General features: G+C 38.7%; 6 protein-coding genes across 8 annotated transcripts; 2 read left to right on the forward strand and 4 right to left on the reverse strand.

Annotated features, from left to right (window-relative positions):
• Positions 1 to 155: 155 nt before the first annotated feature.
• LOC103856208 lies at positions 156 to 1,521 on the reverse strand. The gene is made up of 4 exons (XM_009133304.3): positions 1,289 to 1,521; positions 974 to 1,109; positions 784 to 886; positions 156 to 568 (listed from the first exon to the last, which is right to left on the reverse strand). Exons 1-4 carry the CDS (start codon positions 1,320 to 1,322, stop codon positions 338 to 340), a joined length of 504 nt encoding a protein of 167 aa, XP_009131552.1. The 5' UTR covers positions 1,323 to 1,521; the 3' UTR covers positions 156 to 337.
• On the reverse strand, positions 238 to 7,274 carry LOC103856209. Of its 2 annotated transcripts, XM_009133306.3 has the most exons (16): positions 7,039 to 7,274; positions 6,722 to 6,780; positions 6,271 to 6,286; positions 5,666 to 6,162; positions 5,474 to 5,559; positions 5,189 to 5,277; positions 4,787 to 5,068; positions 4,259 to 4,696; positions 3,425 to 4,154; positions 3,097 to 3,327; positions 2,895 to 3,019; positions 2,500 to 2,783; positions 1,289 to 2,390; positions 974 to 1,109; positions 784 to 886; positions 238 to 568 (listed from the first exon to the last, which is right to left on the reverse strand). In XM_009133306.3, the coding sequence occupies exons 2-13, from the start codon at positions 6,722 to 6,724 to the stop codon at positions 1,647 to 1,649; spliced, it is 3,525 nt and encodes a 1,174-aa protein (XP_009131554.1). In that variant the 5' UTR covers positions 6,725 to 6,780; positions 7,039 to 7,274; the 3' UTR covers positions 238 to 568; positions 784 to 886; positions 974 to 1,109; positions 1,289 to 1,646. The 2 variants fall into 2 exon arrangements, with proteins under 2 accessions (XP_009131554.1, XP_009131553.1); XM_009133305.3 differs by having other exon boundaries at positions 5,666 to 6,286.
• Positions 7,275 to 7,489: 215 nt separating this feature from the next.
• LOC103856873 (probably inactive leucine-rich repeat receptor-like protein kinase At5g48380) lies at positions 7,490 to 11,385 on the reverse strand. The gene is made up of 2 exons (XM_033288759.1): positions 11,234 to 11,385; positions 7,490 to 11,080 (listed from the first exon to the last, which is right to left on the reverse strand). The coding sequence occupies exons 1-2, from the start codon at positions 11,355 to 11,357 to the stop codon at positions 10,629 to 10,631; spliced, it is 576 nt and encodes a 191-aa protein (XP_033144650.1). The 5' UTR covers positions 11,358 to 11,385; the 3' UTR covers positions 7,490 to 10,628.
• On the reverse strand, positions 8,572 to 9,318 carry LOC103856872 (probably inactive leucine-rich repeat receptor-like protein kinase At5g48380). Its single transcript, XM_009134000.1, has one exon. It carries the CDS (start codon positions 9,316 to 9,318, stop codon positions 8,572 to 8,574), a length of 747 nt encoding a protein of 248 aa, XP_009132248.1.
• A 299-nt stretch (positions 11,386 to 11,684) lies between the features above and the next one.
• Positions 11,685 to 15,524, forward strand: LOC103856210 (WEB family protein At5g16730, chloroplastic). 2 transcript variants are annotated; one of them, XM_018657854.2, is made up of 4 exons: positions 11,685 to 11,953; positions 12,184 to 12,373; positions 12,462 to 14,630; positions 15,321 to 15,524. In XM_018657854.2, exons 1-3 carry the CDS (start codon positions 11,937 to 11,939, stop codon positions 14,604 to 14,606), a joined length of 2,352 nt encoding a protein of 783 aa, XP_018513370.1. In that variant the 5' UTR covers positions 11,685 to 11,936; the 3' UTR covers positions 14,607 to 14,630; positions 15,321 to 15,524. The 2 variants fall into 2 exon arrangements, with proteins under 2 accessions (XP_018513370.1, XP_009131555.1); XM_009133307.3 differs by lacking the exon at positions 15,321 to 15,524 and having other exon boundaries at positions 12,462 to 14,636.
• A 253-nt stretch (positions 15,525 to 15,777) lies between these two features.
• LOC103856211 (inositol-tetrakisphosphate 1-kinase 1) lies at positions 15,778 to 17,722 on the forward strand. Its single transcript, XM_009133308.3, has one exon. It carries the CDS (start codon positions 16,507 to 16,509, stop codon positions 17,473 to 17,475), a length of 969 nt encoding a protein of 322 aa, XP_009131556.2. The 5' UTR covers positions 15,778 to 16,506; the 3' UTR covers positions 17,476 to 17,722.
• Positions 17,723 to 19,083: the final 1,361 nt, after the last annotated feature.

Below are 19,083 nucleotides of genomic sequence, written 5' to 3' on the forward strand. Positions count from 1 at the left end.
TGTCTATCTATCTCTCTTTTCGTTTTGTTTCACACATCTTATCCGATACATCATAATAATATCCACTTTGTTTTGTGTAAATACAAAAACTTATTTTAGTTTTTTTTTCTTACATTATGTCTGAATGCTGAGTTTAGTTTAGTTAAACTGAACTTAACCAAATTCAAATTCACTAACAACACGAGATTGTATATCTGGCTTTGCAAGAAGTCTACAGAGGCCTGAGTACACAGAAGCAACCAGAAATAAGTGAAGCACTTAACACTTAACCGTATGTAACTGTTTTCAACTCTGGTTACAAATGAAAAACAGAGACCAAGTAAAGTGTTTGTTTCTTTCAAGTCGTAGCTTCAACTTCTGGGTCAGTTTCCACCGGTACATTGGGAGAAGAAGTGTTCTTTTCTCGACCTCTTAACCGGGAAGAAACATTGTCGATTGCTGAGTTAAGTTGTTCGATTTTCTTGTTCAGTGTCTCTCTTGTTTTCTCCAAACCTTCATCGTAGTACGTTGGTTGCTGTGGCTTCTTGAAACCATACTCATCTTCTTCACTCATTATCGATCTTCTGATCTGAAACACCGAACCCAAGAATGAGAAATAAATCTTTTAGCTAGATTTGCATGAGAATGATATAAACCAATCAGAACATGAGAACAAAACCTCAATCAACTCATCATTAACAACAGAGTTCATACAAAAACACTATTTGATTAGTAACATAATCCAAATCTTTCATTAAGGTTCCAGAAGAATGAAAGACAAAAGTGAGATTAAGAGAACAACACCTGTGGAGCAAAGATATAGGCAACAGCGCCAAAGACAGCACCTCCTAGAAGAAAACCAGCTATGAAATCACCACCACCACTTCCTCTCCTACTCCCTTCGTCTCTGGAAAATCATTAGTAGAGCTAAGTTTCAACAAGACAGTTCATTCACGCACAAGAGAAAACTTTAAACAGCGACATGCATACTTACCCATACCGTGCAGAAACCGAAAACTTGCGACCCTGGCTTGATTTCTTCTGAACAGTCAATGCAGAAGTTTTACAAATGGAACTGAGCTTTGTGGTGGACAATCCATTTGCTTTTACATGACGAGACTGAGACCCACCTGTGCCATCAGATAACAACAAATCAAGAAGCTTTGCAATTTTTCCTTTTTATATAAAAAGATACGAATCTCTCAAAAATTCTTCTCTCACAGATCAAAACGCAACTTAGAGTTCTAAATTGTTCTGATCTTCTCTCGCAAACATAAAATACTTAGTAAAGTGAGAAGGAAACGATTACTTGAGAGTGGAAGATGAGCAACACAGGACGCCATTGGATATGTAAAACCAAGAGATCTGATGATGAACACTGGGAAGACACATTTGTCTGGATATCTTATACTAAAGCTGAAATTACTAAAGAACCCTTCTAATGCGTCTTGAAAACTCACAACCAGTACACAAGTAATATAGAGAGAGGGATTCAGAAGTCTTTTTGTTATTCTATAGATTTCAACAAGTAATTTAAAAAAAAAACATTCGGTATCTTTCTATCCCATCACCATTTTCATATACAAACCTGTGATTTTATCTTGTTGGAGTCTTCTTCAACAACTAAGGACACTCATAATAAAAATAAACTTAACGATATAACCTTGTTATCTGGGGAAGTCTCTGAACAGAAAAAAGGGAGTATTCACATTCTTCTTCTCCTCCCCCGGAAACGAGAGTGATAACGACAGAGAAGCAGAGTCATCTTCTTCTTCTTTCTCTTTTGCTTTATTCATACTGCGACTACTTTGTTCCCCAGAGTTGTTTTTACCGGCTAAGAAAGGCAATAGTCTTGTAGTGTCTTCTTGAGTTGTTTCTTCACCACCAAATGGCAGCTCGAGATCCGGGACTGTGCCACCTAACCGCCTATTGTTGTCTTCGTCGTTGCCATTGTTATTGCCAAATGGAATAAGATCATCGACTAGTTCCATGTCTTCTCCTTCGACATTCAAGTCCAAAGGGAATACTCCTTTAGGACTCTTCTTCATCACCCCCGAATCATTACCAAATGTAACGCTGCTGTTTTCGTTTTCTGTCTTCAGCTTCTTATGCGGAGATCCTTCGCGTGAAGCTTCATAAAGGAGCTCCATTTTCTGGTTCACGGTGGCGGGATTTGTCAGTTCCCAAACTTGACGCTTCCTGTGACTAGCCTGACTACAGTTAAGATCTTTCTCTAGAGGATTGACTTGGCTAGGGGGCGTGACAGTCAAAGGCAGATCCTTTCTACCACCCAAGTCTTGCTTTGCAATTTGCTGAACCTTCTTCACTAGACTATCTCCAGAGTTTGATCCATTAGCTTGGCAAGGAACATGATTCGCACCTGGTTCGTCCTCTTTACGAGCAGTTTCCTCCTACATTAAAGAACCCGATGAAGTTAAGAGATGAAAATTTCCTACTACGAGTTCAGATAGATGGAGATAAAGTATTTACGATTTACCCAAAGGACTAAGAACAACCAACCTTTGTGATCGATGACCGCTCAACAGAGGATTCTCTGTCACTTGGATTCTCATGGCTAAGTACATGTTTCCTACTTTGAGTTTCTTGCATCTTGTGTGGGCTCTCACGTAGAGAAGACGCTTTCTCCAAATGCTTGGAAGGAGACCTCGTTTGGCACAAGTTATTGGGGTCTTGGTCTCGCGGCAAAACATCTGAAGCAGGCAGAGATGTGTTCTTTTGTGGGTTTGTACAAATCTCTTTTCTTCCTCGGAATACACCCCAAAGGAAATATAACATGTTCCAACCTGCAATTATTAAACTCTGTAAGAATTACTACTTTCACACAATATAAATTGGCATTACATTCCGAACAAATTATTTAAATCACGGGTTGCTACTTTGGTAAGCATTCTTACGCTGGCAATTCGGAGGAAGCTGGTTGGATGCGAAAATCAAAAGCTCAACATTATCGAGGTTTCCTTTCAGGGCTAGATCTTTCTTGATCATGTTATCCACGAGAGGCTTATAGTTTCTCTCATAACTGCACAAGTAGCAACGAAAATCATTTAGACCAGTAATAAAAGCGAGTGAATAATAACGATCATGTATGAAACCTACCTTTCAACATCCTTTGCGAAGAAGAACAGAGCTATATGGTCTTCCTTAGTACCGCTGTCTTGAAATTGCGCAGGCCATGTACTTAGCCGAGGTACTTCATTCAAGCTAAACTTTTCTGGAAATTTGTTCACCACTTCAGCAACCTTGGGTGATGCTAAGGTTGATAGATGTGCTTGCATTCCGCTATGCATAGCTGACTGATTTCTAGCTTTCCGCACCTCCAAATTTCCTCTGGAAAAATGATGTAAAAACTGACTGTTCAGTATGCATTACATGGCAACAGGTATAGTCAAAGGGATATTCTCTACAAAAAGGAAAGAAAACTTACTGCCATATAGACTCATGGTCTGGAATGGCTGAGCTTCTCAACAGAGCAGGTGGGGATACTAATGGCCAATCTCTCATGACGGACTTCAAAGATGGAATATTAACTTCAGGCTTCATATCAAGTTCCACAGATCGTGAAGGCATCACCGCATCAACACCAGACGGTACAAGCTGCTTTTCATTTGTTACAATTGTCTGTTTGTACGGGTCAGGAGCGGGCCATGAAGTCGTATGCATCTTTGGAGGTAACTGAGTTTGTAAGCTCTTATCAGAACTAGGATGCACATTAGACGCCAAGGACGTATCACATTGCTCCAATACTCTGTTCTTGCCAAAGCTGGGCTTTTTACGAAGAGCAGCATCAACCGCTGCTCGCAACCTATTACCCTTATTTATATCCTCCCGAGCATTTTTTGGGGTAGGGAGATCACTATCAGAAACGCCTGAGGTTTCATTAGATTCTGCAGTTTCGCCTCCTTTTTGAGATGATGGCAAGCCTTTTGCATGAGATAACAGGCTAGACCTTTGGCGCTTACCAAAGCCATCTTTGCTTTTCTTCCCTACCTCCCTAAATTCCCTGGACCGCGGTAATCTATCCTGCGAGGCTACATTACCGTTGCTTGGCACACCCTCACCCGCGCAGGAAGTGGATGTCAGTTCATCCTTAGAGTCAGCTTGACTTGAACTTTGCTCGCGGGCATTGCACTTTCCATTTGTGGGAATATCACCTCCTGAAAAGAGAGATCATATATTAAAATGATTAAAAACATATACAAACAAAATAATATCAAAGATAACGTAACAGAAGTATCAATATAACTGATAGGAATCATACCAGAAGTAACAGGACTTTCTAGACGGTTTCGGTTTAGATTGCTAACTTGCTTCGTCAAGCTACCTCGTTTGCCATCAGACTGCAAACCCTTCGAATCACGGGTACTGTTAGCATATGAAGAAACCAAACTGCTGCGTGAAGTAAGCTTCTGGTCGGTGGAGGCTGCTGGCGCATTAGCTTCTGTACTTCGATCTTTCAGTTGCTTTGGACTTTTGCCTTCTTGTGAATGATACACTTTTGACGCGAGCATTTTTGCTTGTGAATCGTTTCCATTAGAACTCCCACTGTCTGTTGTTTTACTTGACATTGATTTGCTTAGGTTTCCAAGAGAAGAATCTTTCCTAATCTTCTTTCTTGGGAGAATAACATCATCATCCATAAGTTGCACTTTTGGTTTCGAGCTAGAACTATTGAAGGAACTGGATTTCAAAAATCCACCTGGACAAACAAAGAAGTAATGTTTTATCACCAGAACTATGAGAAAATAGATAAGGCGCTTAAGGAGAGCAATCACATCATGCAGCCTACCTTTTGGAGGATGAAGCTGTGAACCAGTAGAGCGTGCACCTTCCATCTTATCAGTGAAAGATGATTGATGACTTAGCTTTCCCCTTGGACTGTCTAAGCCCTTGAATGATGTTTCCCGAGATAAAGCACCTATTCTGGGGAGAACAGGTTTCTTGGGTGACCCGGTTGAATCTTCAACCGCCTGTCTTTTAGCATCAGGAGCTGCCTCAATCTTATCTGCATGTCGTTTGCCTGAGCTATGTGGACTGAGGATTACTTCAGTTTCTCTTTTTCTCTTAGCTTCTGCATGTTTCAAGCTCGTTAGAAATTTTAAAACAGAAAATGTGAATCTAAATTTTGTTTGCAATTCAATACGCTATTTTTTTCCACATATATCATGTTTGGTTACATATTCAGCTTTACCTTGCTTCTGTTTTTCAGCTACAGTTTGACATTCTTCACAGAACCAATCACCCTCAGGAACTGCATTGAGCCTTTCCCGCATGCAATAGCTAAGTAAAACAAAACTACATTGTTAGCACAGAAAATGGAGCTACCTTTCATAAATGGAAGGTATGATAATCAATATCAATAACTAAGGTCTAACCAAAATCAAATGAAATTATACTACTAACAATGCGAACACATCCTGAATACAATATTGCCATTAGAATGTTTTCCTTCACATGAATAGAAGAGCAGGCTTACATGTGTTCTGCACCATCACTGCATCCGGTGCAGATAGCAAGTAGATCTTCACGACCCGCATCTCCACAGATATCACAAACCTTTACCTATTCAACAAACAAAAAAAAAAAGGAAAAGGCTCAGATAAAAAAAATTCTCAGCAAAGTAGGTGTATCACTAAATTCTAATATGAGACAAAACCGCAATACTTACATCATGTAAGACCATTTCAGAATCGCTCTCGCTCTCAGACATAGCTGATGAGACTGACTCAGAAGCGGTTTTACTTGACTTCACCTCCTTCTGGCCAGAAGGTGTGGATCCTTCAACTGAAGGCTCCTCTTTGTCTACGTCACCCTGTGATCCTAATTTTTCCGATTCTGGCAATATCCCATCTTCCTGGCCTTCTAAACGGGTAGAGCTCTGATCTAACACATTAGCTGATGCAGACCCTTTATGATTCATCCTGCTCCCAGAAAAAGATGTCTTCGAAGTCGTTGCAACAGCTCCAGAATCATCAGATATCCCAGAACGTCTGATTGTTTCCCTACTCTCAGCATTCTCAGAGAGAGCATCATGACTGGAATTAACAAGGTTGCTTGCTTCACTAGCAGTGTTATTTGAAGGCAAAAGACGGTCCTCATTTACAGAAAACTGGCTGCCAGCAACTCCGTGACCGTTTTCATCTGATGACTCGTCCGATTTTGATCCTGTGAAAGCCACGTTACGATGGATGCATGATGAACAAGGAGCAGAACATACATTACATATTCCAGAGTCCATTTCTGAAAACCCTCTCTGATTCGTTGAACGCTTACCAACTCTTTTATCAGCCTGCACATGATACAATAACAGTTAATAAAACAAAACAATCCTCAATATATCATTGAATTACCAAAGAACAAACTGCCTCATTTTCAAATCTTCCAAAATACTTAAAAACAAAATAACAAATTATTATTCATGAATCACACCACAAAACTATTTTCAAACAAGATCAATGAGCAAACTCGTGATTTAACTGGTCCATATAATGGCAATAGCAATATACAAAGCTGTTATATTAGCTACCAAGTGTTATAACAATACCAAGACAAATTACTCAGAAACAACAAATACAGATTACTATTATCCATCAAAAAGATGTCATGATCACTTCACTTCATGATCTAAGCCTTAGATATGACACTTCATCACTCCTTCTCCTCCAGGAAACAGACAAAGACAATACAACAAAAGTGAAAAAGAGGGGGTTTTAGCTAATCTCACCATCTGCAATAAAATCAATTTGCCCGACTCACAGACCGGTTCCTATCCAGCTCTTCCAACTGTTACAAATGGACAAAAAAAACATATTAAAAAGGAAGAAATGTTTTCAATCTTAAACCAAACATAACATACTCATGCAAATCAACCCAGAAATGAAAAAAAAAAATCGAATTAATAATCAATTTACCAATCAAATTCACAGAGAATCGTAGCCCATAAACCCGGAATCTTAGAGATAATCTAACAAATACTATATAATAAAAAAAAATCTACAAAATTGGGGAAATAACATTGCATGATTCAGGTCTCAAGATCACCTTCTCTTCCTCGAATTCGATTTCCCTAATCGGGAGCAAACGAAACCCTAATTTCCCCTCTCCAACTCCTACGAACCCTAACTTCTCAATTGGGGAAATCTCTTCCTCTCTCTTCAGTGTTTATAAGATTTGAGTGATGGCTCTCCCTCGGTTCTCGCCTTTCGTTCGTTGATTATACAAAGCAACACGAGCCAGAGATGAAAGCTGTGCATATATATATATATACCTCTCAGGATCTATACTTAGATACATATATTTATACAGTTGTGTACATTTCTACATTTAATTAATAATTTTGACTAATAGTTTTGGTTTGTTAATAGATTAATTCATATTTTGACTAATAGTATTGGTTTGTTAAGAGGATTTAAACGTGGTTACTGGTTTGTTAGTAAGTTTATAATTAATTACAGTTACTTTACTTACCTTCTATCTTGTCTTTGTGTCTCTGACTGGTTCATCGACTTTTTTTTTTGTTGGGTACGAATCTTAATTACTCGTACGACTTTTAAACGAAAAAGGGAATATATCTCTCTCTTTTCGAGTTTTTAACTTCTTCTTTCGGTCAACCTTTTTTTTGGTAAAATATTTTGGGTCAACTTTAGTTAAATTTAAAACCTTTTTTACATATGAATTTTGTTTGGAAAAGACCTAAACATGCATGCATCACGGAGCCATTCAAAGCTTGAAATCTATTATAATCTTCTATTGAAAAAAGAAGCTCACAATCCCACAAAAAAATGTCCTTAATAAACCTAGTCGCAACTTGTCTATGGTTCTTGCTGGTGTCAAGCTTCACAGTCGCCAACGAGGCCAACGTAAATTGCTTGAGGAACATATATTCCCAAGTTAAGGATCCAAATGGATACTTATCGAGTTGGGTATTTGGCATTAAAAAATATCTGAAACGCATGTTTTCTCGGCCAAGAACCTGGAAACATTAAACAAGAACACAGCATTGTGAGAAAACTAAAAGAAAATCACTCAGCACTATGTCTTGTTAGTTGTTACTCAAATCCACCATTAAGGTGCGTACTTCTCCTCCATAGTGTGCAGCACCCTTTGGCAAAAAGGGCATAATCAACAAAATTAAGCATATAATTAACTCATGAAGAGAACATAACCCTCAAGACTAGACATATAGGCAATCAAGTTTGCATTTGATATCTTTCTAAACATGTTTTGATAGTTCTAGATTTCTCAACGAAGAAGCACCACAAATTGCAGATTTCGTAGCTACTACAATTATAATTTGTGTGTGGGGTTACAAAGGTTTTCCAAGTTGAAATATAATCTAATCATTCATTGACACTCTGCGGCATGTGTACTTTTATTATTCGTTGTACTAAGATGCAAAATATATATATAAATTTTTTTTTGTTCAAAGATGCATAATATTTAATGTGATATTCATTGACTAAAATTTTGTTCAAAAAAAAAAAAAATTTTATTGACTAAAACATGTTTTACATTCCCAAATGTAGAAAATTCAGCGCCGGTGTCTTATATCTCCTTGTTTCTGCTTCCTAGTTCCTACCATTGATGACAAACGAGTCTTAAGTACGCAACTAATGGTGCAAATAAAACCGCACCAACTGCTGCACCCATCTTCCCAAACCGGATCATATCTTCGTCCGGTTCACAAGCATCCATAGGCCGACCACACAAACCCTCGTTATTAGCAAAATCGTCCACTCCAATTTTCAAGTGTTCTTCATTAAATTTAGGGATGGGACCGGTCAGATGATTGTATGCCACAGAGAACTGTTTGAGCCGCTGCATTGACACTAGCTCAGGAGGAAGCTGACCAGTGAACTGGTTATGCTGAAGCATAAGAGTGTTCAGAAAGGTAATATTTGATAAACCGGCTGGGATTTTACCGGAGAATTTATTGTAAGAAAGGTCGAGAATTGTAACAGAAGGAATCAAAGAGGCTATATTAGATGGTAAAACTCCAGAGAAGTTGTTCCTAGAAAGATCTAGACCTGTCAAATCCCAACATTGTTTAATCCCGAGAGGAAACTCTCCTTCGAGACCATAACCACCAAGTTTAATGCTCAAAACCCTATTCTCATCATCATGCCAGCAAGTCACACCAGTGAACTTGCAGATAAAACCTGCAGTCTGGTTGCCAAATACCCAGCTCGCTAAATATCCATTAGGATCCTTAACTCCGGAATATATGTTCCTCAAGCAATTTACGTTGGCCTCGTTTGCGTCTGTCAAGCTAGACACCAGCAAGAACCATAGACAAGTTGCAGCTAGGTTTACTAAGGACATTTTTGTGTGGTTGTGCACTTTTTCAATAGAGGATTACAAGAGAGTTGGTTTTAGCAACAAAAGCAAGTGAAGATTGTTAATAGTATAGCCAAAACTTGAGCATGATGAATTATAAAGATTTTCTAAAGTCACAAGTCGTCTCTTGCCGTGTAAAACGGGTTCCACGGAGGAGACTTGAGAATGTTAATCATTCACACAAATTGATTCCTGCTTGTCCCATGGGTTTGAATATTCTAAAACTGTGGAAAATATGTTAATCATGGTGTCCATCGATCAGTGATGACTAGTAAGTATAAGAATCTTCAGGCTTTTGTTATCAGACTTAATTAGTGTAAGAATATTCAAGACTGATACCAGTCATGGATGTTAATAACATCAGCTCTTGCGCCAGCGTATACGTATATAATCAAATCATCACAAACCTTGTCATTATACTACCTTATGTTGATTGTGAGATGGCAAATATGGCTGAAGAAGAATTAAACCAGTAGGTGCGTTCTTAGGCTGGTTCTTCTTCAATGGTAAGAAGGAGAAACAAGGAAAAATAAGACATCGAAGCTGAATTTCTACATTTGGAATTGGAACGCATTTTGTTGATTAGTCCATAAATATCACATTTAGTGTCTGCATCCGTTCATGAGATTCGTGGAAGCAGCTGGTCAATGAATATCACATTTAGTTTCAAAACATCTTAGGTGACCATGCATGTTTTCAAATACGGCAGTGAAATCAATAGCAAGTACGCGTAGAAAAAAATCAAGTGACAAGTTCAACACCAGAAGTCTCCTCAGAGAAAAAAAAAAAGTCTCCTCAGGGGTAAAAAGACTCCGTGACAAAAGTAGAGTTCACCTTAGCATGACTATGGCAACCTTATATTTTAGAGCCTTTTCAAGCTTTGAATGGCTCCGTGATGCATGCTTTCTGACACATCAACGTGAAATATTTTTATTCAATGTACAGGGTTACTTGGATCGATGAGTAACAGAAACACATATAATCATGTGTATCGAAAAAAATATATCAGCTGAATAAGACACTAACTTTCCAAGAAGATGTGATGGGAGAAAGCCAGAAATTAAAAGGAAAAAAGAAGATAAATTGTTTTAACTCATACATGGTGTTCAGATTAAATAGACAACAATATCTTGAGATTAACTTTACTGTTTAGAAGTACTTGTTTAGGTGCTTCCACGAATCTCATGAACGGATGCAGAAACTAAATGTGATATTCATTAACTAATTAAGACATGTGATCCAATTACAAACGTAGAAATTCATCTCCGGTGTCTTATATTTCCTTGTTTCTCCTTCTAATTACCATTGAAGAAGAACCAGCCTAAGAACGCACCTACTGGTGCAAATATAGCCGCACCAATTGCTGCACCCATCTGCCCAAACCGGCTCACTTTTTCTTCCGGGTTAATGCAAAACTCCATAGGCAAACCACACAAATCCGTGTTATTAGCAAAACTCTCCGATCCAAAGTAGGCTTCGTTGAATTTTGGGACAGGACCGATCAAATGATTGTCTGCCACTGAGAACTGTTTGAGCCGCTGAAGTGACGCTAGCTGGGGAGGAAGCTGACCAGTGAACTGGTTATGCTGAAGCATAAGAGTGTTCAGAAAGGTAACATTTAATAAACCTGTTGGGATTTCACCGGAGAATTGATTGTAAGAGAGGTCGAGAGTTGTAACAAATGGAATCAAGGAGGCTATATTAGATGGTAGAGCTCCAGAGAAGTTGTTTCTGGAAAGATCTAGACCTGTCAAAGAAGAACAGTCATTTAAACCCAGAGGAAATTCTCCTTGGAGACCATAACCAGAAAGATAAATTGTCAAAACCCTATCCTCATCCCAGCATTCCACACCAACAAAACTGCATATATAAGTTGCATTCCCGTTGCGAAATACCCAACTTGATAAAGATCGCTTGGGATCTTTAACTTGAGATTTTATGCTCCTCAGGCAATTTACGTTGACCTCGTTTGCGCCTGTGAAGCTTGACACCAGCAAGAACCAGAGACAAGTTGACATGGACATTTTGTTGTTGATGTGAAGTAATTTTATTATTTTCTTTACGGTGAATTTGTATACAAGTCAGCAAAGTCTCCTCAATGAATACAATAATTTTTACTGAAAAAATAATTAAAACATTGCGGAATAAAATGACAGCCGTTGATCTATGTAGCCGCAATGATAAGGACAAGAGTGACGGTGGTTCGCTGTCGGTTTGATTGGACTAAACAACAGCACAGGTCACTTTCGTCACTATACCAACCCTTCACGTTCTTAATTTTCTTTCCACTTCAATTTAAAGAAATAGTTAGTGGTTGGTTGTCTTTTCTCTGATACATCGGATCGGTAGGAGGAGAATCCGACTTCATTAAAAAATAAAAAAAAGTTTTGTAATTTTGCTTTTTTTTAAGAGAGTGTGGCCACTCTGGAGACAGGTCTTCTTCTTCTTCTGCGTTTATTCCTTTACACTTTCACCATCTCTCTCTCTCTTGATCTGAATCCAAAATTGGATTTTGCAATAAATTCAACATTGTTTTTTTTTGTAATCGACCAACTTCATCTTCTTCGAATCGAGCGTGACGGTGGTGGTCAGCGACGGTAGCTATGTCTTCGAAGACTAAGTAAGACTCTTTATACTCTGTTTCACTCTGTTTCACTCTGTTTTAGTTTCAAGTAGAAGAACAGATCTGCTGTTTGTGTGTTTCAAAGTTACTATTTTTGAGTAATTGTCAATGATGATCGGTTTAGATCTAATTACTTGTGGATTCGTTTTGCGGAAAGTTTGAATATTTTGATCGAATTGTCTCTGTTTACTGAGATCAACTTGTGTTTGTTGTTTTGTCGTAATCAGAACTAGTTTGTCGGAAACTCCTCCGGGGAAATCATCTCCCGCAACTCCAAAAGTGGCGAGATTGAGTAGGGCAGTGAATAAATCTGAGACCGCTTCTCCAAGTTCACGCCTTTCACTTGATCGCTCTTCACCAAGTTCAAAGTCTTCTACTGTTGAGAGACGATCACCAAAGGTCCCAACTCCACCAGAGGTAATAAGTCTTGAGTGTTTATTACAGTTCTCTATAGATTCCTTTTGTTACTATTCTAGTCATTTGAGAGTTGTATGTGGTTCTGCAGAAAACTCAAGCGCGTGGAGCAGCGAAAGGATCATCAGCAGAGCCAACACAGACTCGGTTGACTCTGACTCAAATCAAGGAAGATCTCAAGAAAGCTAACGAGAAGATATCTTCACTAGAAAAGGAGAAAGCGAAAGCACTCGATGAGCTCAAAGAAGCCAAGAAAGAAGCTCAAGAAGCATCTCTGAAGCTGGACGACGCTTTAAAAGCTCAGGAAAACATCGAGGTTGAGAAGTTCCAAGCTGTTGAGGAAGGGATCGAGGCTGTTCAGAAGAAGGAAGAAGAGCTGAAGAAAGAACTCGAGAACGTCAAGAGCCAACACGCTTCAGTTACACAGGAGCTTCAAAAGGTTAATGAAGAGTTGGCTAAGGCCAATGAGGTTAAGAGCAAGGCTTTGATCCAAGCAGGTGATTCTAGTAAGACAGCTCAGCTTCATGCGGAGAAAGTTGAGATGTTATCTTCTGAGTTGACACGGTTGAAAGCTCTGCTTGATTCATCCGAAAGTGAAATGGTGGGTAAGCTAGAAGAGGAGATTGATGTTTTGAAAAGAGATCTTGAGAAGGCGAGAACCTTTGAGTCTGAGGTGAAAGAGCAAGAGATGATCATCAAGAAGCTTAATGTTGATCTTGAAGCTGCGAACAGCTCATCTGAGGAGTGGAAGAGCAAAGCCAAAGAAGTGGAGTCACAGCTAGAAGAAGCTAACAATCTAGAGAGATCTGCGTCTTTATCTTTGGAGTCTGTGATGAAACAACTCGAAGGAAGCAATGATAAGCTGCACGAAACAGAATCCGAACTCATTAACCTCAAGGAGAAAATCATCACGTTGGAGACAACAGTCGCTAGACAGAAGGAGGATCTTGAGGAATCAGAAGAAGAACTGTCAAAGACCGAAAAAGAAGTAGAGAAGTTAAAGAAGGATCTTGAAACTGTCGTTGAGGAGAAGAACCGTGCCTTAGACAAGGAGCAAGACGCTTCTTCAAACGTTCAGAGGCTATTAGAACAGAAGAAGAAGCTTTTAGCAGATCTTGAAACCTCAAAGGAGGAAGAGGAGAAGAGCAAGAAAGCAATGGAGACTCTAGCTTCTGCTTTACACGAAGTTTCAAGCGAAGGAAGAGAGCTGAAGGAGAAGCTGTTAAGCCAAGGAGGAGACCAAGACTACGAAGCGCAGATAGAGGACCTGAAGGTGGTGATCAAAGCGACAAGCGAGAAGTACGAGACAATGCTTGATGAATCAAGACACGAGATCGATGTTCTTGTGAGCGCGGTGGAGCAGACCAAGAAGCATTTCGAGAGCTCGAAGACGGAGTGGGAGATGAAGGAAGCTAAGCTTGTGGATCACGTGAGGAAGATGGAGGAAGAGGTTGCGTCGATGAGTAGGTTGGATGGTTTGTTGAAGAGGACGGAGGAAGAAGCTGATGCTGCTTGGAAAAAGGAAGCGGAGACGAAGGAGAGTTTGAAGGAGGTGGAGGATGAGGTTGTTTATCTTCAGGAGTGTCTCGGGGAAGCGAAAGCTGAAAGCATGAAGCTTAAGGAGAGTCTGTTGGAGAAAGAGACTGAGTTTGAAAGCGTGGTTCATGAGAATGAGGAGCTGAGGGTAAAGGAAGGTGTTGCTTTGAGGAAGATTGAGGAGTTATCAAAGTTACTAGAGGAAGCAAGATTGAGCAAGGAGGAGGTGGAGGTTAGTGAAAGCGAGAAAGAGTATGATTTGTTGCCCAAAGTGGTTGAGTTTTCTTCTGAGAATGGTCATAGAAGTGTGGAAGAAGAAGCTCCACAAGAACATATCATCAGCAATGGCAATGGTGTGGAGGAGAAAGATATGAATGGAAAGCACGAGGAGGCGAAAACAGAGATGAAAGAGAAGAAAGAAGAGTCTCCAGATGATGATGATGACAAAGATAACTCAGTTGAAGTTATCTTCAAGATGTGGGAGAGTTGCCAGGTAGAGAAGAAAGAAGCTGTTCCGGACAAGAAAACAGAACTAGAGTCTCCGGAGGAAGAAAAAGATTCAAGAAAGATCGATGAAAGTGATGAAACCTCGACAGAGAAGGTGGATGAAACCGCAGAAGATGAGATTGTGATGGAGAAGAAAATCAAGAAGAAGAAGACTCTACTTGGTAAAGTCTTCTCAAGAAGAAAGCAGCAGTAAACCTGAAATAACAAACTCTTGGAGGTAGGGGTGGGCACTTTACCCGATATCCGAAGTGGCACCCGAACCCGATCCGAAAAAACCGAACCGAAATCCGAACCGAAGTAGCAAAATACCCGAACGGGTATTGAATGAGGAGAGATTGGATACCCGAACCCGAACGAATAATACCCGAACCCGAATGGATATCCGAAGATAACCGAACATATGTATAATTAACCTTATGTTTCTAGTTTATATCTCTCATTTTATATAAAATGTTTATATTGATACTACACATAATTTAAGTTCATATGATATACATACAATTCCGGAAAAAATGATTTGCTACTCACTTAAAATGCATGTCAAGTTTTTTATTTCAAAAATTAACAAAAAGTTATATCCAAAAAAAAAAAAATAACTAAACTAGTGCCTTTTTAGTTTTAAAATGTTATGTCCAAATCTATTAACCATTCAATCTATTAAAAATAAAAAATTAGTTAACTAAAAGTTATATTTTTAAATACAATAAACTTGAGAAATGAAAATTTTAATATTTTTTTTCAAAATCTAAATATCCGAACCCGATCCGAAATAACCGAATCCGAACTAAAAATACCCGAACCCGACCCGAAGTACAGAAATACCCGAACGGGTTCTAGACCTCTATACCGAAATACCCGAAAATCCGAAAAACCCGACCCGAACCCGAACGCCCACCCCTACTTGGAGGTAAGGAAAATCATTTTAAAAGCTTATTATATGTAGAAAGGAACATACATATTGATTTTCATTTTGATTTCCATCAGTGTTTTTTTATATATATATCTTTGTTGGTTATTGATTCTTTGCTTCTTTTCGATTGTAACAACGATGTTTCTCGACCTTTGTTGCTAATGTAAAGGCTTGTCTTTTGGTTTAATTAACTTCAGTTTATTTGATTCTGCTCCTGTATTCGCGTTAGGCCTGGCGTTAAAGTATTGGTTCAGTTTGGTTTATTTTGATTTTCGACTTTTCGGTTCTCAAGATATATGATCTTTTAGAGTGTTTAAGAAATCCGGTTTGGTTTCTATTCGATTTTTGGTTTTGTTCGGATAAAAAAAATTAGAAACCGGCTAATATTTAAAATAATTTTGAATTTCTGTTTCGATTCGGTTTTAATTTTCGGTTCCCTAGATAAAAAAAATCAGATTTTCGGATAAAAGTTCGAATGATCCAGATAATTTTAAATATTTAGGATATAGACTATTCAGATAATTCATTATTTTGGATAAATGCAACTCTTAGTTCTATTCCGGTTCAGTTCCGATTTTTTATTTCTAAAGATATAGAATCTGTTAGTTTAGATAATTGATAGAACTTCTAACCTAAATCAAATCCCGTTTTTTTTATTCGGTTAGGTTCGGTTCAATTTTTGTGTTCGGGATAAATGTGCCACCCCTTATTCGCTTTATGGTTTGCAAAGCGTTTGTCGTCGCCACCTGAATAGCTACGTTTACCACGTGAATACTTCAGTTCCATATATCCAAAAGCCCACTAAAAATAACATGGCCCACGAGAAAAAAAAAACGAAGCATTCATAACCGTCCATCATATGAAAAAGACTTGCACTATCCAACCTTCACACGCTTGCACGTGTTAAACATTCTCCATTCGCATCCCCACACGTACTTATATTCCATTCCACACGTGTACAACATTCTCTTCCTCTCTGTTATTTCATCTTCACAAAGGCGATCCCTTTCGATCTTTCCTCTCCGATTCGCTTTAGATTCTGTATCATCTCTCTCGATCTCATCCACTTCCGTGTAGAATCTCACATTCTCCGGATCCTTAACTCTCAACCCTCGAAGATAGGTTTTGACTCAAATGTTAACCTAAACTCTGTTCCCTCCGAAACAGAGCAACACTCACAAAGATGTCAGATTCAACCCAAGAGAAGAGATACAGAGTCGGATACGCTCTCGCAGCCAAGAAAGAACACAGCTTCATCCAGCCTTCGTTGATCGAGCACTCGAGGCAAAGAGGCATTGATCTAATCAAGCTCGATCCAACAAAGCCCTTGCTGGAACAGGGGAAGCTCGATTGCGTGATCCACAAGCTTTACGATCTTGACTGGAAACAGAACCTCCACGAGTTTCGCGAGAAGTGCCCTAACGTCCCTGTCGTCGACTCTCCTGAGGATATCGAGAAATTACACAACAGGGTCTCGATGCTCGAGGTGATCACTCAGTTAAACTTTCCCGTTTCGGAAAGTGAGCGTTTTGGCGTCCCGAAGCAGGTCGTTGTGATGGATCCAAGCGTTTTGAGTGGAGGTGGAGCTTTGGGGGAGCTTGAGTTTCCGGTGATCGCTAAGCCCTTGGACGCAGACGGGAGCGCGACGTCTCACAAGATGTTCTTGATCTACGATCAAGAAGGGATGAAGATACTTAAAGCACCGATTGTGTTGCAGGAGTTTGTGAATCACGGTGGCGTGATCTTCAAGGTCTATGTTGTTGGAGGTTACGTGAAGTGCGTAAAGAGAAGATCTTTACCTGATATCTCCGAGGAGAAGATCGGGACGTCTAAAGGGTCTTTGCCCTTTTCGCAGATATCGAACTTGACTGCTACTCAGGAGGAGAAGAACAAGGAGTATGGTGAGGATAGGAGCTTGGAGAAAGTGGAGATGCCTCCTTCGAGGTTCTTGGAGGAGTTGGCGAAGGCGATGAGGAGATCGATGGGTTTGAATCTGTTCAACTTTGATGTGATTAGGGATGCGAGAGATGGTGATAGGTATCTGATAATTGATATTAACTACTTTCCTGGTTATGCTAAGATGCCGTGTTATGAGCCTGTGTTGACGGACTTCTTCTGGGACATGGTCACAAAGAAGAGTCATCATGTCTGAGAACTATCTGCCAAGTTGTTAGCGGGAACATTCCTTAGGGAGGGTTTCTACCATTGCAGACTATCTCAATCTGCCGTCCTAATTTTCATTTGGATTATTGAACTTCTGCTTCTTTTTTTTTTTTTTGGTTTTTGTTTCTTAGGTGTTTTTCTCTTGTTTACTTCCAAGTTTTGGAAAGCCTTGTTCATTGTTCAGATGCATAACTGTTGCTACTATTGAGAAATGAGAATCATTGGATTTCTAAGTTCTGTGCCATTTGCTCTATATTCTTAACTCTTTGGTAGTAGTGTATCTCCATCTCCATGTTCCTTAACAGTCTGCCAAGAATGAGATTTGATTGATGAAAGTGTTTACATTGTTTTACCAATGCTCACTTAGCTCTTTGTATCGGTTATTCTTATAAGCAACTTAAACTAGAGACATGGAGATGGTTTGCAAAATATGTTCGATTTGTATCTGCATCATATGCTTACTTGTTTCTGCATTGTTGATACATATCTAGTGCCAATTATATGGTCCTTGTTTGAGATGATCTTGAGTAATCTATGTGATTTGTCTAAACTTCCGCATGAATCTCTTGGAATCTGTGTTCTCCTCTGATGGAGCAAACTTGACGCAGTTTCACCTCCTGAGATATAAATCTCTTTTATGTAAAATGAATCTAGGAATCTTTCTCATATTTATGAGTTTCCAATCTTTATGATTGCGTCCTGAATATCGCTACTAGGTCTTCGATTCCATTCTCGTCCAATGGTTGATTTTTGATAATACAAAAATTGAAACCAACCACTGATTTAGCTTCTCCAGCATCTTATTCCATGATTTGATGTGTGCATATTCCCACACACGCATATGTGTATGTATGTGTCTATATTCATTTTGGGGGTTGCATGATGCTTTAGCAACTTGGATGAAGCTGATGTGTATAGATGTTTTCATTACTGGTAGAATAAACAAGGGAGTGATTGGGATCATCCTCGGATTTGGATCATCCTCAGTCTTTATGTCTTAAAAGTTCAAAAAAAAAATTATGATCTTTTAGTTGTATTAACACAAGTTGGTAGCAAAAAAATACAACAATGACTGGATTGATAAATATTACAAGTACAATTCAAGCAAAAGAAAAGAAATGAAAAGAAAATCTAAACATTTGAAATTTGTTTATAATGGATAACAATATAAAAAATATAATTTTGTTTGGAAACATAGATAGCAGTATTTTAAAAAGGAAAAAATAATGAATTTAAATTATTAAGAAAAATTGAAAGTCCAATTATATTGGTAGGCCAATCTCTACTAATAAAAGGGAGCTTTTGAGGCTCCATAGGGCGTCCACATCAGCGGAAAAAAATCCTCTCGAAAGATGACACGTGGCATAAAATATAGTTTTACATTTTAATATTAATTATTTTTGAAAATTGTAAAAAATATGTAAACATACAGCATTAAAAAATGGAAAAACTACATTGAACATATGTAAGATTACTATTTTTCACTTAAAAAAAAAACGGTTTATCTCCATAATGTAACATTACCGTTTTATAAAAAAAAAACAAAAAACATTATATATAATTTCGAAAATAATAAATATATGTAAAACATACAACA

The sequence above is a fragment of the Brassica rapa genome, chromosome A03 (assembly GCF_000309985.2).
Source record: "Brassica rapa cultivar Chiifu-401-42 chromosome A03, CAAS_Brap_v3.01, whole genome shotgun sequence".
In the NCBI taxonomy this organism is placed as follows: Eukaryota; Viridiplantae; Streptophyta; class Magnoliopsida; order Brassicales; family Brassicaceae; genus Brassica; species Brassica rapa.